The 26,516-nt window shown below is 42.8% G+C and overlaps 2 protein-coding genes across 5 annotated transcripts in view; one reads left to right on the forward strand and one right to left on the reverse strand.

The window, feature by feature from the left end:
- LOC124884954 (gamma-aminobutyric acid receptor subunit rho-1-like) overlaps positions 1-4,592 on the reverse strand; it is a 42,146-nt gene extending 37,554 nt beyond the window's left edge. The window contains exon 1 of the mRNA XM_047393023.1: positions 4,017-4,592. Within this exon, the coding sequence (XP_047248979.1) occupies positions 4,017-4,123 (107 nt within the window). The 5' untranslated portion in view covers positions 4,124-4,592. The remainder of the gene's footprint in view (positions 1-4,016) is intronic.
- Positions 4,593-7,237: 2,645 nt separating this feature from the next.
- tonsl (tonsoku-like, DNA repair protein) lies at positions 7,238-25,798 on the forward strand. 4 transcript variants are annotated; one of them, XM_047392845.1, is made up of 29 exons: positions 7,238-7,396; positions 7,490-7,539; positions 7,616-7,711; positions 8,614-8,756; positions 8,862-9,045; positions 9,136-9,265; positions 12,062-12,233; positions 12,305-12,419; positions 12,507-12,658; positions 12,742-12,894; positions 13,065-13,190; positions 15,541-15,739; positions 15,839-15,894; positions 15,981-16,070; positions 16,349-16,421; positions 16,513-16,676; positions 19,233-19,356; positions 19,448-19,689; positions 19,772-20,258; positions 20,338-20,537; positions 21,481-21,584; positions 21,768-21,924; positions 22,128-22,206; positions 22,294-22,601; positions 23,040-23,211; positions 23,419-23,594; positions 23,682-23,755; positions 23,922-24,055; positions 25,422-25,798. In XM_047392845.1, the coding sequence occupies exons 2-29, from the start codon at positions 7,515-7,517 to the stop codon at positions 25,622-25,624; spliced, it is 4,338 nt and encodes a 1,445-aa protein (XP_047248801.1). In that variant the 5' UTR covers positions 7,238-7,396; positions 7,490-7,514; the 3' UTR covers positions 25,625-25,798. The 4 variants fall into 4 exon arrangements, with proteins under 4 accessions (XP_047248801.1, XP_047248802.1, XP_047248804.1 ...); XM_047392846.1 differs by having other exon boundaries at positions 7,239-7,369; positions 7,443-7,539; XM_047392848.1 differs by having other exon boundaries at positions 7,245-7,412.
- Positions 25,799-26,516: the final 718 nt, after the last annotated feature.

Consider the following 26,516-nt stretch of genomic DNA (forward strand, 5'->3'; position numbering starts at 1 on the left):
GCCTGGGGTTGGGACTCGTCGGAGAGTGCCTGGTGGCTGGGTTGCTCCTCGCGGGACCCGGCCGGAGCACAGCGTGGGCTCTGGAACCCATCTCCTCGAGAGGGGCTGGACTCTCTTCTACTCTGTGGCCCACGGGGAGAGGCAGCGGGCTGGGGTGGGTTTGCTTGTTGCCCCCAGCTCAGCCGTCTCGTGTTAGGGTTTACCCCGGTGGATGAGAGGGTCGCATCCCTGCGCCTTCGGGTTGGGGACAGGTCTTTGACTGTCATTTCGGCCTACGGGCTGAGCGGTAGTGCGGAGTACCCGGCCTTCTTGGCATCCCTGTCAGGGGTGCTGGATAGTGCCCCTCCCGGGGACTCCCTTATTCTGCTGGGGGACTTCAACGCCCACGTGGGAAACGACAGTGACACTTGGAGAGGCGTGATCGGGAGGAATGGCCTCCCCGATCTGAATCCGAGTGGTGCTTTGTTATTGGACTTCTGTGCTAGTCACGGATTGTCCATAATGAACACCATGTTCAAACATAAGGGTGTCCATCAGTGCACTTGGCACCAGGACACCCTAGGCAGGAGGTAAATGATCGACTTTGTTGTCGTATCATCAGACCGTCGGCCGCATGTTTTGGACACTTGTCCATGGCACCTTCGGCCGCATGTTTTGGGTGAAGCGAGGGGCTGAGCTGTCCACTGATCACAACCTGGTGGTGAGTTGGATCCGCTGGAGGAAGAGAAAGCTGGACAGACTTGGCAGGCCCAAGCACTTAGTAAGGGTGTGCTGCGAACGTCTGGCAGAGCCCTTGGCCAGGGATGTACTCAACTCCCACCTCCGGGAGAGCTTTGACCAGATTCCGGGGGATGTTGGAGACACAGAGTCCGAGTGGACCATGTTCTCCGCATCTATTGTCGATGCTGCTGCCCGTAGCTGCGGCCGATTCTGGCAAACAGTCCGGCGACTCAGGAGGGGGAAGCAGTGCTTCGCCAACACTGTTTACAGTGGGGGTGGGAGACTGCTGACCTCAACTGGGGACATTATCGGGCTGTGGATGGAGTACTTCGAGGATCTCCTCAATCCTGCCATCACGCATTCCCTGGTGGAAACAGAGGCTGGGGACTCGGGGTTGGACTCTTTCATCACCCAGGCTGAAGTCACCGAGGTGGTTAAAAAGCTCCGCAGTGCCAGGGCTTCGGGGGTGGATGAGATCCGCCCTAAGTACCTCAAGTCTCTGGATGTTGTGGGGCTGTCATGGTTGACACGCCTCTTCAACATTGCGTGGCGGTCGGGGACAGTGTCTCTGGACTGGCAGACTGAGGTGGTGGTCCCCCTTCATAAGAAGGGTGACCGGAGGGTGTGTTCCAACTACAGGGGGATCACACTCCTTAGCCTCTCTGGTAAGGCCTACGCCAGGGTATTGGAGAGGAGAGTCCGGCCAATAGCCGAACCTCGGCTTCAGGAGGAGCAGTGTGGTTTTTGTCCCGGCCATGGAACACTGGACCAGCTCTATACCCTCTACAGGGTACTCGAGGGTTCGTGGAAGTTTGCCCAACCGGTCTACATGTGTTTTGTGGACCTGGAGAAAGCATTCGACTGCGTCCCTCGTGATGCCCTGTGGGGGGTGCTCCAGGAGTATGGAGTCGTGGGCCCTTTATTAGGGGCCATCCGGTCTCTGTACAAGCGGAGCAGGAGTTTGGTTCGCATTGCCGGCACTAAGTCGGACCTGTTCCTGGTGCATGTTGGACTCCGGCAGGGCTGCCCTTTGTCACCAGTCCTGTTCATAACTTTTATGGACAGGATTTCTAGGCGCAGCCAAGGGCCAGAGGGGGTCCGGTTTGGGGATCAGAGGATTTTGTCTCTTCTTTTTGCAGATGACATGGTCTGCTGGCCCAGTAATGGGGTCGCTGTGCCGGTCCGTTGTGATGAAGAGAGAGCTGAACCAAAAAGTAAAGCTCTCGATTTACTGGTCGGTCTACGTTCCTACCCTCACCTATGGCCATGAACTTTGGGTCATGACCGAAAGAACGAGATCCCGGATGCAAGCGGCTGAAATGAGCTTCCTCCGTAGGGTGGCCGGGCACTCCCTTAGAGATAGGGTGAGGAGCTCGGCCATCCGGGATGGGCTCGGAGTAGAGCTGCTGCTCCTCCACATCAAGAGGAGCCAGTTGAGGTGGCTCGGGCATCTATACCGGATGCCTCCTGGACGCTTTCCTCAGGAGGTGTTCCAGGCACGTCCCACCGGGAGGAGACCCAGGGGATGGCCCAGGACACATTGGACGGACTATGTCTCTCTGCTGGCCTGGGAACGCCTTGGGCTCCACCCGGAGGAGCTGGAGGAGGTGTCTGGGGAGAGGGATGTCTGGGTGTCTCTGCTGAATCTGCTGCCCCCGCAACCCGGTCCCGGACAAGGACAAGCAGAAGACGACGAGTGGAGTAAGTGGACTGAAACCATTGTTTTCATTTTTTATTTTTTTGTTCTTGTGAACAATCTCTCTCATTAGTGGGAATTAAACCATCTCCTTCAGAACCAAAGCTACATGTTGTGCATCAACAGAGCCTATTCATGAGACACTGCTTATTTGAATAAGCTGTCACAATAAATGTAAGAGTGAAGGAGATATTTAAATGTTAATTTTTGGTTTTGGATTGACCCTTACAGTAGCTTAAAAAAGTAAGGTTATTTTATTCTGAATGGTATGGTAACAAATTAGTACAGATAAAGAGGCTTGATCAGAAGATTAAATAGCAAACTTGTGCAAATAAGGATAGTTTCAAAGGCCTGCATCGAAACATGAAATGTATTTTCTTTTCCTTTTAAACATGTGACAGACAAAAAAACAGAGGGAAGAAAACAACAAACTGCAGCTGAACCAGGTGAGCTTTAACTGTGCCCTACATAAAAAAATATATATTTTCTAATTTTAATGAAACAGCAATAAACACCTAGCATACACTTCTACTGTCACATCCTGAACGTAATATTTAGCCAGATTTTATGATCTCAATAATATTTCTCAATATTCCATAATAAAGCTGTATATTAAATGCAAGAAAAGCTACTTTTGTACAAATAATTATTTCTTCAGGCAAAACAGGAATTTTGAATGTTTGAGCAGAATTCCTAATATGGTGCTTTATAAAAATATTTAGTAATGAATAAAATAGCGAAATGCATTTTTGTTAAAAGATATAAAGGCTTCAAATTACTTGGGTAAAAATAAGCTATTTCATTTGTTGTTTAAGAAACAGGAGCCCTTTTCCATTTTTACAGGTTATTGTTTGGCAGACACTTGCACATTATGTTACCTGCAATGAACAGAAATCATGAAATATTCTGTATTCTGAATTAAGATCGACTGATCAGATACTATCTGACAGAAGATTAATCTTGAAATACTTTCAAGAACTGATTTTTCTCAGTCAGACAACACTGCTTCCTATAATAAAAAAAAATGATCCATATGGTCTCCTAAATGTCAGAGGTCAGTCATGAGATCTCTGTAAAGACATTACTTGTAAAGGCCAGATCAGTCATTAAACGGCTGAAACGCAGATGTTTCATCGACTTTCTGGTCTAGTTCAGACCCCTTTAAACACATTTAATCCAATGCACACATCGACCAGGCTGCAATTAGCCCAAATAATCACCTGGAAATGACATTGGCTACAAATGCATCCAGCAGGGAAACAGTCATTATCTATTCTGCAGCAGTTGTGGAGCAAGAAAACACAGCATTGTCCCGTCGTGCATAAATAGATGTGGGGATTTAGGTCTCCCTCTCTCATCTGCCTGACCTGCTGTCTGAATACGTCTGTTTTCTGAGGGGGAGGGAGCAGTCCAGGTGATGCAGGGAAAAGTGGGCAACATTGAGCACACCTATAAATACAAACTAAGGTCCCATTTGGGAATAAAACTTTCAATTTCGGTGCATTTTAGCTTGAAAGCTTTGCTTTCTTTCTGCTGAATCAATAAGCATATTCACAATAGCTTTTCTTATAACAACAATTCACCTTTTGGTGGTCATTACCTGCTTTGTTTGTAGGTTTCCAGCTTGTGACCTCTTGGCTGAACCATCTTTGCAGCTGTGCCCACCAGCCAAACACAGAGAAGCATAAGGACCGTTTCCACCTGCATGGTTCACATTCCCCAGAGAACGGGACCACTCCTGTCAATCAGAATCCACTTCCCACCAGGGTTTGGAGCCCTCTGCCCTCCTGAGACATTCCCTTCTCCAGCGCCGGAGCTGATAAGAGAGAAAAACAGCAGCAGCAACACCCGGCTATTCTACGGGCTGTGAGGAAAACATCCTACTGTGCTTAATCTCCACAGTGGGAAAAGCAATTTTGACTAAACCCATAAATCCTTGAGCGTCAGATGGTACAGATTTGATCCCTCCAGCGGCGGATGTGCCTGCCTCTCTGTGCTCTGCTGCTTTCAGATACCCTGCACTCTGATGTGCTCTCCTCCACTTATTGCGCCGCCCAGAAACACCAATTCTCACTGATGCAGCATGCTCATTTGGAGGGTCAGACATGCAGAAGCTGAGAGGAAGCTCTGTGAGATCTGAAAGGCTTCTCAGCTCCTTGTCTGTGCAGCAGGATCCTGCTGGGTTTGTGCAGAGAAAAAATTCATCCCATTCACATGGTTTAATGCCATTAGAGCTCTTTTCTGATTATTGCCGCCTGCTGTGTTGTTTTCACTCTTACTCTCAGTGATGCGTAATGTTTTTGGACATTGTGAAAAAGATGTCACAGGTAAATGTGTCTGCCGAACCTGTAGAGATAATGCAACCTGCAAATCTACTCTTAAGATAATAGGCAGCACATGTATAATAAACAAAAACAGTTTAAGTACAAACAAAATCTTTCTGTGATCTAGAGCTACATGCATCATTTGCAAAATGACTCTTACCATCACCAACATATTCAATCTAATTAAAAAGAGAGGGGGATTTGTTTATTTAATTCAGCAACAAGCTGCACTACTATTTGTCCGTCTAAACGTGCTGATCGTCATTAAAGGCCAATCAAAAAAAGTCTCAGTGCCGATGTCATCATCCGCCTGGCCATGTGTCCCCTTTCTTGCATAGCAGACTGCACAGCTGGATTATAAGATCATGAATTTGGGTTAACTCCATCTACGTCAGTCTAAAAATTGGTCTAAATAATCTTAAGCGTTATTTGTTTTTCAGATTTGCGTATCCTTGTTTACAAAAATGTTACTGACCGAGCAAATGCAAGGTTCACATGTGCCACCGCAGATTAACCAAAGTAGTATGATACCTGTTATTTGGACATTAGGTTTTTGTTGTTAAGCTGGCTTAAAGTGCACATAGTAGATCTTCTGTTCTTTAAAAATGTTACATTAAATATTTATATTTGAGCCAATAAAAAAAAAAAAACGTTATTTAATGAGAACTTCTACTTTCAGAGTTTAGCAAAATGTAATATTTCCATTGATTGTCAACAGTAAAAAAATAAAATCAAATATTGTGGAAGGCCTAAAGTGTCACAATCCAATAAAGAAGTAATTTATTTAATAAATATATAGATGTGATATTTTTTAAAACATTTAAATGAATGAATGAATTTTTCAGTGAATCCACCACAGCGAAAGGAGTCAGTTGAGGTGGTTCGGGCATCTGACCAGGATGCCTCCGGGGGCTACTCCCTTTGGAGGTTTTCTGGGCACATCCCCCTGGGAGGAATACCTGGGGAAGATTCAGAACTCTGAAGATACAATATATCCCGTTTGGCCTTGAAACACCTTGAGATCCCCCAGAATGAGCAGAAGGATGTGGATAAGGAGAAGGATGGCTGAGTTTCCCTCCTGGACCTGTTTCTCCCATGAACCGATCTAGGATCAGTAAAAGACAATGGATGGATGGATCAATGACACAATTTACATTTTGGTGCTTCAACAAAGTATTGGCTTAAGGACAGACAGACTTGTGCAAAGAGTTTATTGTAACTTTTTGTATTTTCTGTGTTTACCATCTAAATGTGTTTTTCAGTAGAATTGTTCACGATAGGTTGCCCTGCGATGGACTGGCGATCTGTCCAGGGTGAACCCTGCCTCTCGCCCATAGACTGCTGGAGATAGGCACCAGCTTCCCCGCGACCCACTATGGAATAAGCGGTAGAAAATGACTGACTGACTGTTCAGGATATTTATACAATATATATCAATAAAGCTCTATGGAAAGCCAAAAGGGCTACAATCCAATGAATAATCAACAATTACTTAAATACTTTTATAAGGCTGATCATTTAAAATGTAAATAAAGAAATTATCTATAGTAATTTAAATTAGTAATTAAAATGTTTGTGCCTCAACGAAGGGTGCACACTTAGAAGATGTACTTTTCAGGATCTGCATTCAATATAAAATAATTTAGTCCAAGTTTGATTTTTCTGTTAATTGCAGATTTTGCACTTATCTCAATCTAAGTCGGCCCTAATGCCAAAAAAGTGACTTGAAATGGGTTTCAACAATATTTTAAAGAAAACTCGCAATCTAAATTTTTTGTTTTAATGAGCAGAATTTACATTTTTTGACTGACTGACTGACTAAATTTCAAACTATGTTTTAATAAATCTCTAATTAGTGTAGCACTTATCTATCAGATTATATAACGCCTTTTGTCTCCCCACCCACTCTTTTGCATTAATGGACTCAGAAATCTTTAAAGCTTTTTAGTGTTTATAAAGCAGCCACAGACCAACACAGGCAAAAGTTGTTTTTTTTTTTTTTGTTTTGCTTTCTGGTCTGTGATAAAGTGAAAAATGTCAGGGTTTCAAATGTTTCATTTTAAATTCCCTGAAAATTTAAAGGGAATCTTAAAAAAATCAAAATGAAAATACTTACAAGTGAACCCAGCCTTGTTAAAACTCAGACCGGGATAAATCCTTTCCAAACTTGTATACGAATCTGTAAATAAAAAAATCTGTTCTGTCAGTCATTATGTAGTTGTATGTAACCTCGTTGTTAATAAAGTTATGAAAAAGTGTCGAACTGATAATATTATTTTATCCTGAGTTTTGACTGTCGGACTCACTACTTAAAAGGAAACCGTCTTAGATGACGCATTTTTGTTTTTATGCCATATTTCCTGCGATATGTGTAAACAAATCTCTAAAGGTAGAAGGGTTTACCTGAGAATTTTAGTTTTTAGGAGAGTTCCTTTCCGAGGTTCCAGAAAGGGGAAGGTGCCTGACAGACATAAATCTGGGCACACACACCAGCTCCGTCATTGGTTATCGCGTTCCTGGCGGGGAAGTGTGAAGTTTATTATTTTAAGTTAAACTTCGGCGAGTATTGCTAAAATGATTAACACGTACATTTTCTTCCTTTGGTCAGACGTCCAGATCGCCTCTGAATGTTGGTAAACACGCAGATATTCTCCGGGTAAAATGAGCTAAAGGTTGTTTATGTTGTTCGGTTTATCCTTTAGGAAATCAGCGCAAAGCTAACGTTTAGCCCGCTGTTGTTTTCCGCCAGCTGCGGGTCTGCTAGCTGAATCAAGATGAGCTCCTCACGGGAAATCAAACGTAAGGATCTTTGTTTTTCTACGTTTTCCTGCTGGGTTGGAAGGACGATGCTAACCCACGCTGTGTTTTGTTGCAGAGTTGCAGAAAGCAAAAAGCAAAGCTCAGGCCAGCAACAACTTAAAAGAGGAGGCCAACATCTGCAACCAGCTCGGAGAGCTGCTGTCCAAGACTGGTAGGATTTCTGTTTTTACGCTTAACATACATTCCAGTAAATAAGATCAAAATGAGTTATTTAATACAGAAATGCTGTGTTGTGACCATGTTATGGTTTACGCAAGCATGAGGGAGATGACTTACTAGGCAGTTGGCACTAACACCCTCCATATGGAGGATGAGCCACAAACAAAAGGTCTTTGCTGCAGAAGCTGGCCGTTCACAAAGTGCTGTATGCAAGCTAATTAATGAGAAGTTTAGTGGAAGGAAAAAGTGCGACAACAAAAGGTTCACAAGTAACAGGGATAACCTGATTGCTGTGGGTATTATTAAGAAAAACTGATATGAAAGTTTGGGGAACATTTTTTATTTTTATTGGAAATCAAGATCCCAGGGTCTGGAGTGGAGAGGCACAGAGTCCAAGTTTCTTGAGGTGCAATGTGAAGGGTCCACAGTAAGTGGGGATCCAAATCAGTGCTGGTGCCTTACAGAGATGTTGATTTCATTTTTTAGCAGGATTTGGAACCTTGGTCCCACACTGCCAAAGGTACAAATACCTGCTTTAATCACCATGGTAACACATCAGCAAACTGGGCTTACCAAAACCTCACAGAAAATCTATGAGCCACCAGAGCCAACAATGCAAACGAGCTGAAGGGTGATATTAAAGCAACCTGGGCTTCCTGAACATCTTAGCAGAACCACAGGCTGATCTTCTCCATGCCACGCTGCATTGATGCAGTAATTCACGCAAAAGAAACCGGAACCAAGAACTGAGAGCCGATAATGTCCAGTACTTGGACATACTTTTTAATAGGTCCACATGTCTGTATAATAAATCCTTTTCTTATTGTTCTACTTGGATTCATGGATCCTTGCTTCTACAATCAATTTGTCTAACTTGGCTAATTTGCATCTCAGGTGATTATGAGGCTGCCATCAGGGAACACCAACAGGAGCTGACTCTGTCTGAGGTGCTGAACGACGTGATCGGACGGGCTGTATCAAACCGCAAGATAGGAGAGTGCTACGCAGAGATGGGAAACATCGAAGCCGCTCTGAAGGTGGGTTTTCTGTACAAAAAAAGCCTTATGTTGACTAGTTGAGTCATACTTCCGAAGTAATGTTTTGTGTTTGCATAAGGAAGTGTGTGACCTTTTCTTCTCCAGCACCAGCAATGTCACCTGGACCTGGCTCGCTCTGTCAGAGATCATGCAGAGGAGCAGAGAGCTCTGGCCACCATTGGTCGAACCTTCCTGTTCCGATATGAGTCTGATCAATCAAAGAACAGCTTAAAGCAAGCAGAGGATTCTTTCAGGAAGAGCTTGGCTATTGTGGATGAACGATTAGGTGGTGCGTATCTTGTCTATGTTTAGATTAGTGAGTGATATTGAATGATGTTCAGTAAATTATACGTTTCTCAAGGGTTTTTTTAATCTTCAGGGACTGTGCCTCAGCGAGAGATCAGTGAGATGAAGGCTCGTCTCTTCCTCAACCTGGGTCTGGTCTTTGACCATCTGGGGGAGCCCAAACACTGCAGCGAGTTTATCCGACGTAGTGTTTTTATCGCTGAGTAAGAACAACCAGAACAATTAATTATGTTGATGAGTTGTACCAATCAGTCCTCCTGAGATCAGAACTGGCCAGTTTGTTTATGATCAGCTCTGGTCAGTGTTAACCAGATCAAATAATGAAAAATCATGAATTAAATTGCCCCTATTCATTAAATGCATTAAAGCATCGGCCAACACCTTGTATTTTGTTACTGTTTTTTTTAAGCTGAGTAAAAAACATCAGATAAATGTTAGAGATATTCAATTCAATTCAGTTTATTTATATAGCATCAATTCACAATACATGTTGTCTCAAGGCACTTCACAAAAAATCAGGTACATACATTCCAATTAATCGTAATCATTGAACACTGCAGTCAAATTCAGTTATTTATTCAAATTGGATAAAAAGTTTTTCTGTCTAAGGAAACCCAGCAGATTGCATCCAGTCAGAGATTTGCAGAACCAGGCTCAGTGTGAGCGGCCATCTGCCACGACCGACTGGGGGTTTGAGAGAAAGAACAGAGCAGAGACACAAAGAGAACAAAGAAGCACTGATCCAGGAGTACTTTCTATGGGAAGGAAAAGTAAATATTAATGGATGTAGCTCCTTTAGTCGTTTCATCTAGAAAGAACAGATAATCTCTGAGCCAGTTTTCAAGGTTAGAGTCTGAAAGAGAGAACATAGAGTTAGTCACAGTAGAAGCTCAGTCAATCGTCATGTCTAGGAGAGAGAAAGGGTTAAATACTGAAAGACAGGGCCGTGTGGATCATCTGTAGAAGGTGAGCATTAAGTTGTTGCCAGCAAAAGCTCGAACAATTCCCCTCTCCAGAAAGGTGTCACAGGTAGACACAGAGCCAGGCCAGGTGTAACTTCTAGGAAGAGAAAATAGAAAGAACAAGGTTAAAAGCTGAAATAACAGCAAATAATGCAAAATTGGAGAGTAGTGTGAGAATGTAGCGAAGAGGTTGAAAGTGGTCATTATGTCCTCCAGCAGCCTAAGCCTATAGCAGTATAACTACACAGATAGTTTCAGTTCAGATTATTTAGTTAAACGGCACTTATTTACAACAATGTCGTCTCAAGGAACCTCACAAAGGGTCCCACTGATGGTCATTGTTATACAAAAAAACCACAATGATTGGGATACCTCTCTCTGTCAGACTGATTATAACCATTGGAAAAGAGAAGGGGTCATACAGGTAGCAGAAATGGAGGGTGTGTTTGCACCTCAACCATAACTGAGCCGGTTTAGGCTAAACCTGACTCCCCCTTACTCCATCCAACAGGGAGGGAGGAAGACGGAGGTAAAAATAAGGAAGATAGCTCAGGATAACCTAAGCCACTCTTAACTATAAGCTTTATCAAAAACGAAAGTTTTAAGCCTTAAAAGTAGACAGGGTGTCTGCCTCATGGACTAAAACTGGGAGCTGGTTCCACAGGAGAGGAGCCTGATAACTAAAGGATCTGCCTCCCATTCTACTTCTAGAGACTCTAGGAACCACCAGTAAACCTGCAGTCTGAGAACGAAGTGCTCTGTTAGGAACATATGGAACAATCAGATCTCTGATGTATGATGGAGCTAGATCATTAAGGGCTTTATATGTGAGGAGGAGAATTTTAAATTCTATTCTGGATTTAACAGGGAGCCAATGAAGGGAAGCTAAAATAGGAGAAATATGATCTCTCTTTTAAATTTTAATCAGAACTCTTGCTGCATCATTTTGAATCAGCTGACGGCTTTTAACTGCATTTTGTGGACATCCTGATAGTAAAGAATTACAATAGTCCAGCCTTGAAGTAACAAATGCATGGACTAGTTTTTCAGCGTCACTGCGAGATAGGATATTTCTAATTTTGGCAATGTTCCGGAGATGAAAGAAGGAAATCCTAGAAACCTGTTTAATATGGGATTTAAATGACATGTCCTGGTCAAAAATAACACCAAGGTTTTTTACTTTATTACCGTAGGTCAATTTAATGCCATCCAGGTTAAGTGATCAACTAAGCAGTTTCTTTTTTAAAGACTCCGGTCCAAAGACGACAACTTCTGTCTTGTCTGAATTTAGAAGCAAAACATTTAACGTCATCCAAGTTTTTATATCTTCAAGACATGCTTGTAGTCTATCTAACTGGTTGGGCTCATCAGTATTCATGGATAAGTAAAGCTGAGTATCATCAGCGTAACAGTGAAAATGTATCCCATGCTGCCTAATAATTTGACCTATTGGAAGCATATATATAGTAAAGAGAATTGGCCCAAGTACTGAACCCTGTGGTACTCCACAATTAACCCCGGAGTTTAAAGATGATTTATCATTTACATGAACAAACTGGAATCTGTCAGACAGATAAGATTTAAACCAGCCTAGCGTTGTTCCCCTGATCCCTACAGCATATTCCAGCCTTTCTAAGATAATATTATGGTCGACTGGATCAAATGCAGCACTGAGATCTAACAGAACCAGCACAGACACAAGTCCATTATCTGAGGCTAGAAGATATATGCTTTGATCCCAAGCGGGAAAATCTTGTTTGTATTTTAACTTGCTGTTGAATGTTACACTGCATCCTCCATCAGGGATGGAGTAGCACATGTTTTATCTTGCATGCATTATAATCTCCTTCGTCCAGGAAAACCTTGATCTGTTGATCTCTACTTGATGCTGCTCATAAATCAGGAAGTTTCATTTTTAAGTTGTTTCGTATTGCACCGATTGGTGATCTTGTGCCATATAGCCATTATATTTCTCCATTTACAGAAAAATGGTCAACTTAAACCATTTTTAACCATCTTATCTCCTGTCCTGTAAAGGAAGAGCCAGCTGCTGGAGGATCTTTACCGGGCAAACTTTAACCTTGGCAACATCTACTTCCGTAATGGAGAACCCTCCAATGCCGTTCGCTGCTTGGAGCAGGCCAAAGAGTGCGCCAGGAAGATGAAAGACAAGTTCAGTGAGAGCGAGTGCTTCCATTGCATCGGCAAGGTCTGAACACCATGAGGTCTTTAGCCGCGTGCTGCTGCAGTTCTGCAGGTTCTAATGACATTTGTCAACAGGTGCAGCTTTCTCTGGGCGATTTCGTAGCAGCCAGACGGTCTCTAAAGAAGGCCCTACTTCTTGGTTCGCAGCAGCCAGGGGACAAAAAGGCTGTGAAGAAAGCTTTCAAATATGGTGAGAAATCCACTCTAGCCTTGTTTTTCTATTTCTAATTTTGTAAGATTGTTGCATTCACGCTATGATTTGCTTCTAATTCCACAGCTGATAAGGGCTGTAAGTTAGAGGAAGAGCTGTCAGAAGATCAGGGCAGCAGACTGAGTTCCCATCAGGCTGTGGAGCTGTCTGAGCAGCTGGGGGACCTTTACTGTAAAGTGGGCTACTACAGCAAAGCTCTGGACGCCTATCGGGCTCAGGTGAGAAATCTGCAAACTGGAACCTTAGCTTTTTAACATTTTCTACCGACATGCACTGGATTGTATTTTGTCTTGTGGTTTAGCTAAAGGGTGCTGAAGCTTTGGGCAAGCCTGCACGGGAGCTGGCTGTCATCCATGTGTCCCTGGCTGCGACCTACACAGACCTGAGACAGCACAGCAAAGCAGTGGAGCATTACAGGAAGGAGCTGGCGCTGCGTCAGGGCAACTCCACTGAGGTGATCGTGAACACCATGCAGCCTCAACTAGTTCCATCCTCTTTCATTGGGTCTTGTGGACTAAAAAAAACTAACAAATGAAATAAACAGTAGCATTAATTTAAAGGACAACATTATCATCGTACGTATTGCTTGCAGTGTTCACTTCTGGTGTGTATTTCTGCTGTTAGGAGTGCAGCACATGGCTGAACATCGCAGCAGCTCAGGAGGAGAGTGGCTGCGTCTTCGACGACGTAGACAGCAGCTACAGTTCGGCTTTAAGCTATGCACAGGCGTCTGGGCAGGCCAGGCTGCAGGTGAGATAAGGAGAATGGGCTAAAATCTGTTTCAGTGTGGTCATGAGGCTAACAATAAATAGCACAAATAAATGCATTTGTACAAATTAGTTTAAAAACTGAGTTTCCTACATGATGTTTATTATGGGCCATGGCTCTGTAAGCACCATGCTGTTTGGGTTCCAGTTGGATGTGGTACAACAGCAAAAAGAAACACATTTTAAAGCTTTCTTTTTGCCATAAAGAAGTGCACCATATTATCAGATTAATTATCTATACTAACAATGGAGACTTTTTCACCTTTTGTTTCCTCTGACGTTATTTTTTAACACCTTTCTGAAACTCGGGTTAATCCTGAGTGTTTAAAGGAAGCCAGTTGGAGCTTTTCTTTTGTTTCTTGAAGACGTTTCGGCTCTGATCCAAAAGGACTAACAGTCAAAAGTTAGCTCACCAAGTCTTCTTCACTGACTTACAGCTTCAACACAGGAGAGTGTCGTGTGTGTGCGACCTGTTAGCGTTTAGGTGTGTGGTGTTCACATTTTTACCTCAGTCCAGGCCGGTCAAGTGCAAAATGGACTGATTCTCTAGCTACAAGATATTAAACACTTGTTTACCTGGTGCGAACATTAAGTGGCCCGAGTGAACAATCTGCCGGAGTTGATTAAGTGTCTGGTACCGCTGCACATCATGAGAATCCCACTTTGCATGCCAGTGTAATTTTCAGCCTGTTGGATCGAGTCTCACTGCAGTAGATACAAACAACTGGCACGGATGCAAAAGGTCCCAGACATGTTAGAAGCACAGATTAGAAAATGTCAATTTATAGCAACTGATGTAATCATGGCAGAAATTACCAAAGAGACCTTGTGTATCCCCACTATCTGCTAGTGTACCTAACTGCACTTATTGGAAATCAGCTATGACAAGCTGCAAGCTAGTAGGAGAAAATCATGCCTATTATCTACAATAAATACCCAAATCCTGCTATTATATCCAAGCTTCTGCTGGCAACAATTTAATGCTCACCTTCTACAGATGATCCACATAGCCCTGTCTTTTAGTGTTTAACCCTTTCTCTCTCCTAGACATGGCTACTGACTGAGCTTCTACTGTGACAAACTCTATGTGCTCTCTTTCAGACTCTAACCTTGAAAACTGGCTCAGAGTTTATCTGTTCTTTCTTTCTAGATGAAACGACTAAAGGAGCTACATCCATTAACATTTACTTTTCCTTCCCATAGAAAGTACTCCTGGATCAGTGCTTCTTTGTTCTCTTTGTGTCTCTGCTCTGTTCTCTCAAACCTCCAGTCGGTCGTGGCAGATGGCCGCTCACACTGAGCCTGGTTCTGGTTCTGCTGGAGGTTTCTTCCTGTTAAAAGGGAGTTTTTCCTCTCCGCTGTCGCTACATGCATGCTCAGTATGAGGGATTGCTGCAAAGTCAACGCCAGTGACTGTCTACTGTCTCTACATGCTCATCCAGGAGGAGTGAATGCTGCAAGTCACTGACTGGATGCAATCTGCTGGGTTTCCTTAGATAAAAAAACCTTTTATCCAATTTGAATAAATAACTGAATCTGACTGAACTGTTCAATGGTTAGTTATTATTGGAATGTATGAACCTGACTGTTGTGAAGAACCTTGAGACAACATGTGTTGTGAATTGACGCTATATAAATAAACTGAATTGAATTGAATTGAATATCGCCACTGGATTTTCTACATTCCCATTGCTACTTCAGTGCTGTACACTGCTGATGGAAAAACAGGTGGTGGGTACTCAGCTTCCTCATTGTCATCATGCAGTACTTGCATTTGTTTGGTGTGGAGTGCTTTGACTGTAGCTTCTTTCATTCATTTGAAAACACGTCCTTTTTCTTCTGAATGAGAGTAGTGATGTCCTGTGATTGATGTATTGTTGTCTGAGTGCATTGACCCACGACTGATGTCAGGACAGTGACTGTTAGATATGAATATGTATTCCGCTAAACCCCTAAAGCTTCAATACAGACTGTAAATAGGGCCTCTATAACCCCAAATATGGCATAAACTGACTAGTCAGAACATCATCTTATTTGTTTCTGCCTAAACAGCTCAATCCAGTCAGGTTATGAACAGAGAGAGAGATGGTGAACAATCCTACATGTCATGGGTTGTTTAAGGCTGCGATATTATAGACTCCTTCACCAAAAAAGAAGAAAAAAGTGCTGTGATCAAAAAGCATCTGTTAGGGCATGGATTTATTTATAAAATACAACTTTTACGAACTCACAGAAAAAACAACATTCCTATAAGTTCATCAGTGAGTCAGTCCCCTCAGGCGACAGGGTCTGAAAATGAAAACTCTGGATGAAAGCTGGCTTCACTCCCACAGAAACGAGCACTGCGGCTCTGGCTGGCGTCCCAGAGACGGCGCGGCTCATCGAATGCTGATGAGACCGAGGCGAGGTTGCATGAGGTCTGCGCCTCAGAGGGCTGGAACCCAGAGGGAAGTGATGGTGAGGAGGATGAAGAGGAGGAGATGGACAACAGCGAAACTCTGGATGACAGTGATATCATTTTGTCAGACTCTGGTAGGGGCATCACTGTCTGCTCATCAAAACCCAGTGAACTCTCAGGTAAAGAAAAAGCTTTCGTTTCATGTGTCCTGTTTGACTTTCTGTGGACTGTAGATGATGACTTGGAGGGTTATGACAAGATGGTGTCAGGAAGAAGAAAGACAGGAAGGGTGAGTTGCACAAGCATGTATTTCTTGCACTAGTTCCAGTATTTTATTCTTGAAATTTTTATCAATCTTGTTCCTCTCTGCTGTAGTGGAACAAGAGGAATGAAAAAGGAGAGACGTCTCTCCACAGAGCGTGTATCGATGGAAACCTGAAGCAGGTCCTATTCCTGGTGGAACAGGTGAGAAAAGGATTTCTAGTCGTGCTGAAAACCTTTTCTTTCAGACAGATGTGGATCTTCAGTAAACCCTTTCGCACTGAACTAAGCAGTGATCAACTGGAACTTCTTGTCTGAACTTTTCAAATATTGACAGCTGAAAGAAAACGCATCATTTCATGTTATCTGAGCAGTAGAGATTTCTCAGCTCGGATTTAAATCTTTTACTAGAAACTCGTGAACATGAGGCCAAAACATTAGAAACTCTGGAACTTTTTGATCAGTTTGAATCTGTTTGTCAGGGTCATCCAGTGAACCCCAGGGACTACTGCGGCTGGACTCCCCTGCACGAGGCCTGCAACCATGGTCACTATGGTAACCGATTCCACATTGGCTGCACTGACTGGGTTTTTGGGGGAAATTTCTCCACTGTGCTCACTTTGTTGTCGTATCTGTTGTCTTGCAGATGTTGTCGCTGTGTTGCTGGAGCGAGGTGCTAACATGAACGATCCCGGCGGGCCCCTCTGTGAGGGAGTGACCCCGCTGCATGACGCACTCGCTTGTGGAAATCTCAAAGTTGCACGACTGTTGGTGGAAAGGGGGGCTTCTGTCACGATTCGCAACTCCAAGGTTTGTGTGTCTGAGACGTGGTGTTTGGCAGAACTTTTCGTAACCCCAGCAATACGTGGATAACATTACAAGCAGAGGTAGGCAGTAAAATGCTTTATACTGTGAGGATCAGGGTAGCAGATTTATCCAAACATTGTCACATTTTCAGAACTTCAGCGAGCACATTAGTCTGTTGTGGTCGAACAATTAACACGTTTTCTGTCGTTGTCACAGAACATGCAGTCAGTTCGACCCAAAACCACCTGGTTTGTCTTATTTATTGAGGTTTACATTAACATAGAAAACCCCAATATGTCAAACCTTAGATACAAGAAACTCAACGTCTGCAGTAACTTGTTTTCTACCTTCCCACCTTCAGTTTGTCCTTTCTCTCCCTCCTTTGGTCCTTCGATCCACTTTCTTGTTTTTACAGATTGCACGTCTAAATCCTGTCCTCTGTAGAAATATTTTCTCTCATGTTTTAGTAAACTTTGGTGTTTTATATTTTAAGGTGAGTTTTTAACTTTAACCCAAATGCTTAATAGTTCTGCAGCTTTTTATCACAATTTAGTGACTCAGTAAATAAGTTCTCCACGAACCACCTTGTGACTGACTGTTTAGAAACGGTACGGCAACAAGACTTTTTTTGTTATTTATGTTATGCCATAAAAACAAAAAGGTAAAAATGACAGGACAATGGTTGGCTGATCTTCCTAAACGAGTCTTGGAGCGAAAAGCCTGAGTGCGAAAAGCCGTCTTGATCCTAAGAATGAGCAGAGAGCTCATAAAGTGGCTCCTCTGTTCAGATTTATGTTGGAACAGTTGTGTGAAAAAGGCTTAAATCACCACATGAAGATCCACTGGGAGCTGGCATCTTCCTGGGGAAGGAGAAACCGATCAAACAACCAGCTGTGACCTTTGAGGGGCATGTAGGCACACTGCTTTACACAGTTAATGGGAAACTGAAATCTACAGACAGGGTGCCTGACATCTATTTCTTCTGGGATGCTGTCTGCTTGGAATAGGAGGTCATTTTGACCAACGCTGAAGCTGTCTAGGAGGAGCTTTTTCATTTTAGTCAGAAAGACTCTTAAAAGTGTGAAACATTTGTTGTTTGAGTTGTAAAATGGTCCTAATAGTTACCATGATAATATTTCTCATGTTTCAAAATAAAAACGACCGCCAGGTCATCAGATGCTTCGCTGCAGGTATCAAGGTAAAGTAAAGCAAAAACATTTCAACCACCGAAGAACAACAGGTTATCTGACAGGAAAGTCAACAGCGTTGTAAAGATGAGCTATCAGTCAGTGAGGTTTGTAGCACTTCATTAGTTGTGACATCAAACATATTCAGTTTAACCAAACCGGACACCGTCTGAGACTCAGGCCATCTGCTGCGCCTCATAACAACTTTACTTCCTTTTTTTAGCTGCACATGTGGCTCAAATGTATGTTTTAATTATGCTCTTTCCACAATCATTAACAAGTTGTTTATAAACAAGAATTATCGATCAGGAAAATTAAAGTTTGGATGAACTACGTGCAGCATCATAACATACTTTAGACCCATGCTCTTTGAAAAAGTTCCCACATGGTGCAAATAAACCTGAATCCAATACCCCAGAGAAATCTTCTCCATTAAACCTTTTTACTTCTTGGGCCTCCAGAACCACAGACTTTATTGTATTTTTCTGGGATGTTAGGGGTCAGACCATCACATGCAGTAGTGAAGTGAATGTAAAATGATTCAAGATTTTCCACATTTTATTACAAAAAGAAATCTGAAAAGTGTGGCATTTGTTTATATTCAGTCCATTTGAGTCAGTACTTTTTAGAACCATCTTTGGCTGCAGCTATGAAGGAGAACATCTCTACTAGCTCGGCAAATCTATAGACTGATATGTGGCTTCCTTTTATGCACAACTTTTTGTTGGGCTGGAACCTGTGGCTCCAGAACTGCAGGTAGACCTTTGGACCTTCCACACTGCCACTTAATAGATTTAGCTAAAAATGATAACGATCCAGCTAATATATTTAAATATAGATATAATACCAAATGCAGGTTTTAGCTGTTTTTTTCATTGAATAATTACATTGAATTTCCACAACAGAATGACTCTAAAAGTACCTTTTAATCATTTTTAGATCTATTTTTCATGTCATTAGGTGTGAAACTGTGTGCTTTTTTTCAGAAATTAAACAGTGTCTCTTTAAAACTGACAACATATTTCCTTTAGTGGATATTTATCCAAAATGTATTGGTTATTTTCTTTGAAAAGATCGTGTAACGCTTGCAGCTGTAAACAGGTTTTATTTAGCTGCACTGAGGCTAAATGGCTCCTTGGATTGTAAAGGTTGCAGACTCCTGGTCTTTAACATAAATCCTAATAAAATAATTGATGTTTGTGGTTTTAATGCGACAAAATGTGAAAACCTATATGAATGTTTTTGCACAGCACTGTTTTTTTGTTGTTGTTGTTGTTTTTTTTATTTTATTCTGGTGATGTTGGGTCACAGTAACTCCTGCCCTTGCTGTACTCACACAGCCTCATGCATTTTGTTCTTTATGTTCAATCAGGGTGAGACTCCGATGGATACCCTGCATCACTGGCAGAGGACCTATAGGAGAGAGCTGGACGAGGAGACCAGGCAAGAATGTCTCTGTACAGAAAGACTGCTGAAGAAGGCTGTCGCAGGAGGAGGTGAGCCTTTAACTTTAGTAAAACATGTTGCCTTCAACATACACTGCCAAAAACCTTAATTAATAAAACCTTTATCTCGTGCCAACCACAGTTCCTGCTGCTCCGGCTGCAGCCAAGCCTTTTGATGCCCTGCAGGACAGCCAGCTGTTCGATGCAGAGAACTCTGAGCCCCTGGCGGCCACTGGAGGGAGCTCTTCCTCCAGCCAGGACAGACCTAGAAACAGCAAGGTCTTTGAGGAGAAACGTGCAGCCGCCAGCCTCAAACGATGGCCGAGCGGTGGCTCATCACAGCGGCACAGAGCCAGAGGGACAGAGGGTTCTGTTTTATATGGGGTAATGTTTGGAAAAAAACCTTCACAGTTGCTTTTGTTTGTGATATCTTGACAATAAACCAGAATGTATCTCTGTGGTTCAGATTAACAGCAGCAGCTCAGATGATAGTGACTCTGACAATCCGATCAGTCCACTCCGTCCTGTCCGTCCTAGACACACATTTCCAGCAGCTCCGAGTCAAAAGGATAATCCCATAAACAAGGAGCCTCTCAGGCCCCTCAACTCCTATGTGGAAAATAACAGGGAGGCCCCCCTGCCATGTGTTTTTCAACGAGATGATTACCACAGTACCATTCGCAGCTTGGGCAGCGCCAAAACACTCCATCAGGGTGTTTCACAGCGTCAGCTCTCCAGCACACCTGCTGTTTCCTCCAGCAGCAGATCTGCTCTGGTTCCAGAGGACGAGTATGTGGCTGATGACTGGTTGGATGATGATCTGGGAGAAATGCAGCCAAAGAAAAAGAGGAGGCTTCAAAAGGAACACAATGAACCAAGAAGGGAGGAAGCAGCTTCATCTTCGGCTGCTAGAAGTCAGAACATTCATTTGAGCTCAGAATCGTCCTGCAGAGGTAACAGTTTAGATCTGGTTTAGATCGTTGATCTGCGTTTCTTTACCAGTGTCACTTTCCTCACGCTCTCTTCTTCTAGGCTCTGTGTTGAACTCCTCCTCCTCCAGCCGTGTTCTCACTCAGAGGAACAACGGCTCACTTAAGCCACATCAGGTCAAAATGACTCACATGCCAGGGATGGTGAGGTTGGGCACACGAGAGGTCGGCAGGTCAAACAGTCCCTCAGTTACAGACGATGAAGACATGAGGCCTGAAACCCCTCCACAGATGCACTTTCGGGTGAGAAGCCTCTGTTTCGCTCATATGAGCTGCAGATGGAGCCACTATTGAAAGCTAAAGCTATTTGCCTTTCAGGGACTGGACTTATTATAGAACAATCCAGAACAAGTTTAGGAAAGCCACATTTTAAACCAAACCGAGCCAATTAAACTCTGTTTATTTATATAAAACTTCCATTTAACAGGAAGAAACCTCCAGTCCTAATTTCAGATAACAAATAAAAAGGATCAATTAAAATCCAAACTTTTTTTTTGTCAAAATGTTCCATTTTGTTTTATCAGAAAAATGTAATATAGTTTCATGATTTTTCTGTCCATGTGTTGCAAAACATGTAGACAGGAGAGAAAGGTCTGAGCCATTCCTTTCTTAATGAGGCATTTATTTGTTCACCGCTTTTCCTTCAATGAGCTTTTCTCCACCAGAGCTGGTTTACATACATTTAATTTTTTTTTAAATAATAATAATAATAATAAATTTTTTTTTTTGGTGGACTAAAACATGATTCAAGATTTTGCTGCTGATGGCAGCCTCTGTGCTTTGCTTTAGAGCAAAACTTCCCTTTTTTGTGCACACCAACATGGCCAATAAAGCTGCCTATAGGTTCTGTATATAAATTGGATCTCTTTCAGGACTTTGTACTCACAAAGCCTCTAATTATTTGGATTTGTTTTATCGTGTCCCACCATTAACGTATTTGTTTTTAAAGTGTGTTTAAAATGAAATTTGTTGAGAATAAGTAAATAATGAACATTATTATTTTTAGACACTTATACAAATGATTGCAGTTAGCATTATAGCTTCACCTGGGCCCTGAAAATGGATCCCTGGAGTTGATGCTGACTGTAGTTTATCATAACTGAGACGCTAACAAACTTAATTTCTTGTTGTCATGTTTGAAAGTAAGGTTGTGTCTCATCCTGCTTTGTTTGTTTGCATATTTTAGCCCTCAGCTCCTTGTTCTGCTGCCTTACCAGCATCACTGCCTCCACCAATCAGGATGAGGGTCAGAGTGCAGGAAGACGTGTTCCTCATCCCAGTTCCACAGAGGTTTGTCTTTATACACATTATTAGGTTATAAATTTATCTGGGTCTTTAATTTAAATTAAATCAGTACTGACTAAACATTGCAGAAGCCCAGAATTCATATCTGCTGGGTTTTGGGTGAATTGGGATATGCTGGGTTTAGCGTGTTTTTCCCAGTTAAAACCATCACGCTGGGTTTTGTTGCAGCAAGGCCGACTCCTGCACCGTGTCGTGGCTTTGTGAGCAGGCAGCTCAGCGCTACTACCAGAAATGTGGCCTCCTGCCCTGCCTCTCGCTGCAGAAGGAAGGGGCGTTGCTCTCTCCACACGACCTGCTGCTTGCTGTGCTGCACACCAATGAAGAGGTGAAGTAAATAAAGCAGCGGAAGGAATTATTTTACAACAATTAATGAGATTGCTGGAGGATGATGTTGAGATTAAAATAGGAACGAATACGAGCACGCACATTTCTACATTTTCTTACACGAATCGGCACCTAAATGGACCTCTGTTGTGTATTATTCGCCTGTTTTATTGAGACGCTTTTAATGGGTGTCTGGTGTGGCAGGTTCTGGCTGAAGTTTGCTCCTGGGATCTCCCTCCTCTACCTGAGCGCTACAAGAAGGCATGTCAGAGTCTGGCAGTGGGTGAGCAACACACACTATAACACACAAATACACAGAAGGGTTTCTGGTTTGGTTTGTTTTTTTTGTCATAACCAAATGTGTCTCCAGACGAGGAAAAGCGTGTCACCCGGCTGTGTGAGGTCCAGGATGGGAGCTCCTCTGTGTCGGTGTGTGGCCTCAGTTTGGCCCCCTCTTCCCTCAACCCGCTCCTGCGTGCCCTCAAACTTCAGGCCAGCCTCACCGAGCTGCGCCTCTCTGGCAACCGGCTGTCAGACAACATCCTCCCTGAACTGGTCGCCACAGCGGTCACCATGCCCCGCCTCCAGCTGCTTGACGTTTCTGCCAATGGTCTCACAGGGGAAGGGCTGGAGAAGGCTGTCGATGCTCTAAAGGGACAGAGTCAACCTGCATTCCCGGTAAATCAGCTCCTTTGCAAAAAAAATAAAAGCTCATGAAGCCTACACTGCCTGGCAAATGTATTAACACCACTTCAACTTTTTCATATTTGGTCTCATTACAACCATAACACAAAGTAGTTCCTGTTTGTGAAGTGCAATAAAAAGTATATATGGTTTTTAAAGGTTATAGCAAATAAAATCTGGAAAGTGAGACATTCATTTATATTCAGCCCCTCTTTACCCTGATACCCCTAAAATAAATCTTCCCATCAACTCTGGGCACAATTGATTGAAGGTGTAGGGAGCTAGATGCAGAGCAATCCTGGAAGATTGTTATTTCTGTTAGTTTTAACCTTTTAAACTTGAATTCTCTCTCCTTCACAACATTTAATTTCCCTTCGGGATTAATGAAGTGATTTTGAATTGAATGAACTTTGCTGTGTTTCGTGTCTGTAGTGTCTGGAGGAGCTTGATCTCAGCCTCAACCCTCTCGGAGACACTGTGTCCGAGTCCCTGTCCTGCCTGCTGTCCTGCTGTCCTTTGCTCTCAAAGTTGTCTCTGCAGGCCTGTCGCCTCACAGCCCGTTTCCTTCAGCAACACCGGCTGCTGCTTGCCAGCGCTCTGACTGGTAACTGCAGAAAGAGGAAATTTCCTCTGCATGATTCACTGTTAAGAGGAATCTTATTGTTTTAAATCAACATTTCAGGCCATCCTACCTTTTATAAAGCTGTAAATCAGATGGATGATGGAGGGAAATTAGATCCTTTATAAAAAATGGATTAAACCTCTGCTATGAAAGACTAATATTATTTTTTGACATCTCTTGACCTCTCAGGACTGGCCCACCTGAAATCTGTGTCCCTGTCCCACAATGCCCTGGGCTGCACTGGCTTTGAGATGGTCCTGAAGACTCTGCCCCTGCAGACTCTAACACATCTGGACCTGTCCGCTGTGCACAAGGGTCCTGCTGATTATCCAGCGCTGGAACATCTCGCCAAGCTCCTGTCTCAGGTGTGCACACTCACTCACAGGATGCTGAGTAGTTGATCTTAGGACCACATTATACAATAAAACCAGGATACTTGTCTTTTTTTGCAGGATGAGTGTTCTCTGAGCCACCTGAGTCTGGCAGCCAATGGACTGACGGACAGCAGTGTAGCTGTCTTAGCCAGGTTTGCAGCTGTTTTACTCTGCATTTCCTGTTTCTGAGTGAATGATGTTGTATGGAAGAATAAATGCAACTTACATTATCAGCTCTAACACTAAAACAACGTTTTGGGGGCATCCTGTCTTCTCCGATGTTCCTCTGAAGTTGTGTATGTTTTTGTTGTCCTTCAGATGCTTGCCTTTATGTCCAACCCTGATGAGTCTGAACCTGTCAGGGAACCCGTCTGTGACCTCGGCGGGCCTCCGCAGCATCCTGGCGTCCATGAGAGAGGCTTCCCGACCCCTGACCCTTCTTAACCTTCAGGGTACGCATCAGTCTGTACTTTTTAAAAACATTCGTAAAGCTTTATTTTGAGATCTAACCACTATAAGCCCTAGTTCAACACACAGTGTATATCTGACTGAACAGTCTGGTTCTGCTTAATAGGAAATATACCATTCATAGCTGAGCAGATCTGAAGGTTGCTGAAAGCTGACTATATAGCAGGTAGCATCATCAGGGACCTGAAGTTAAATATGTAAGTTAAAAGACAGTCGGGTGGAGGGAGTAAGGAATCCTGGGCCCAAAGAACCGAGACCAGAACAAATAAAAACGGGTTTTATTTCCACCAAGATTTATATGTAAGGTGAGAAGAGCAAAAACTCTGATTTTCATTGTCACAGTTTCATTAGATTAACAAATAGTTATTGATTAAATGAAAGTAATTTGTGAGTATAGCAAAAGCAACTCGATCTGCCCAGTTTCAGGGGAAAATGTAGAATGATTAAAATTAGACATCGCTGAGATTTAAATATTAAGCAGCTTTCCAAACACACATTCTATGACGTTTTGATAAACTTGTTTGGATTTTTCCTAATGGGGAATAAAGCTTGTGTTGTAAGTTGGAATATTAATGACGTTTTTAGGAATTACAGAACGCCTGACGTTTTCCTTCTGTGTGTAGTCTGAGTTGTTTCTGGAGCTGATTGGATCCGCAGTGATCACCGTCTTGCTTATTCCCCTGCAAGTCTCTTACATCATGCTGTGATTTAGTCATATTACTGTAGTTTACGTGGCTGAAGCAGCAACACACTGAAACCTGTTTCTGTGCTGTTGGTAGCTCCGCTGACAGCTCAGGCTGTTCTAGGTCCCTTCTCTGGAAAAATAACCTTTTAACATCAACTTAACTGCTTGGTTTCTCTAACGGACTCAGAGATGCTCAGTGCATCATGACTCACCTTCCTGGACTGTCCACTAGTGTGATGGACCTCGATGCAGAAGATCTGCACAAGACCTAACTGTTGTTCACAATATATGAAGGGATGTGTTGGAAATCCCTTCACCTCATTTGGACTCTTGCTTTCTGTGAACCAGGCAGTTTTTAGAAGAAAGTGTGTTTTCGTGTACGCTCGGGAAACACATCAGAAACCCTCCACACCTCATCTTCGTGGAGCTAGGTTTCTGCTCAATGTGTGATGTCACTGATATTTTCCATGTTAAAATAAAAGCAGAGCTCTAAAAAGCCAGAGAGCATTTTGGGATTAAACGTAAAGCCTGTTAGTTTTGCAACTGAAGGTAGAAGAATGGAGAGTGTGTAACATAAATAGAGAAATATCAAACATAAATTAGTGGAGGAAAAACAGCAGAAGTATCCCATCAAAGCTTTAAATGTCCCATTGTTCCTCAATCAGGTTGTCAGGTGTCTGGGCCTTTGGACAGCGAAGAACTGGAGGGTTTGTCAGAGCTGGTGCAGGATCTCCGTCTTTGCTCCCAGGGCTTAAACAAGCTGGACAGAGACGTCTTAAAGCAGAGTTGGGATAGGAGTCTCCCAGATGGACACTTTGTGAACCGAAACGCCAGGTTTCTGCTCTCTGCAGCAGCAGCATCATCATGAGAAGGAATGTTTCACTGATAATGGGCGATCCTTTGAGCCACCTCTTGTAATGATGGGTCTGTGTTGTTGAGGTAGTCTGTAAATACTTCCATGGATTTGTTTATGCCTTGTCTTTCATAGACTAAATAACTGAAATTAAAGTTAAAAAGAAATAAAGGTCCCTGTGATTCCTTTTGTCTGCATTTTTATTCCTTTGTTATTCTATTCATGGGTCTTTATTCTTCTGTAATCTTCCATAATTTTATATTTATCACTGTTTACAGGGACGAGCAGAAAAGTATTACAGCAGAATGTTTGATGACAGAAATATTTTTATGGATGTTTGGATTTTTATGAAATGGTACAGCCTAAGACTAATCTGTTTTAAAAGATCATGTTAAAGGTAAAAATATTTCATAATTTATTAGCTAAGCATTTCTGATAATTACAATGAAACTGAATTATTGGTATTAAAATCATCTTTCTAACCTTCCCTGCATGCTTTAGGTGTTTCCCTTCTGACTTAAATAAAAGGTGATCACCAGGCCTCTGAAGTAGGTGAAGTAGCCATTTGAAGCAGGTGTGCTGGAGCAGAGACACATCTTAGACATGTAGAGAAGTGGCTCCTAAGGACCAGGCTTGAGAACCACTCATCTACATGGTTTGCATTTCAGCAAATCATCTTCGTGCCTAAATTGAGTTGCTGTCATGTGATTGGCTGATTGGATGTTTGTTAACAAGCAGCTGAAGAGGTGTAAGTGTGTGCATGTTGGCAGTCAGAGGACAAAAAAGAAATGAAATTGTTCCTTTAAATTAGCTCATAGTCACTTAGTGAAGATGTTGCAGCCTGTGTTATTTCCTCTGTATATCTGCAGCTGTTTACATGTGGTCCAGTTGCAAACTGCTCAGGTGT

The sequence above is a fragment of the Girardinichthys multiradiatus genome, chromosome 19, assembly GCF_021462225.1.
Source record: "Girardinichthys multiradiatus isolate DD_20200921_A chromosome 19, DD_fGirMul_XY1, whole genome shotgun sequence".
Classification (NCBI taxonomy): Eukaryota; Metazoa; Chordata; class Actinopteri; order Cyprinodontiformes; family Goodeidae; genus Girardinichthys; species Girardinichthys multiradiatus.

Bases quoted from the DNA above. Each gene is read 5' to 3' on its own strand.
- tonsl (XM_047392845.1), top strand. From the start codon at position 7,515: ATGAGCTCCTCACGGGAAATCAAAC. The intron at 12,659-12,741 runs GTGAGAAATCTG...CTTGTGGTTTAG, and splicing joins TGGACGCCTATCGGGCTCAG to CTAAAGGGTGCTGAAGCTTT. The intron at 23,212-23,418 runs GTAACTGCAGAA...TTGACCTCTCAG, and splicing joins GCTTGCCAGCGCTCTGACTG to GACTGGCCCACCTGAAATCT.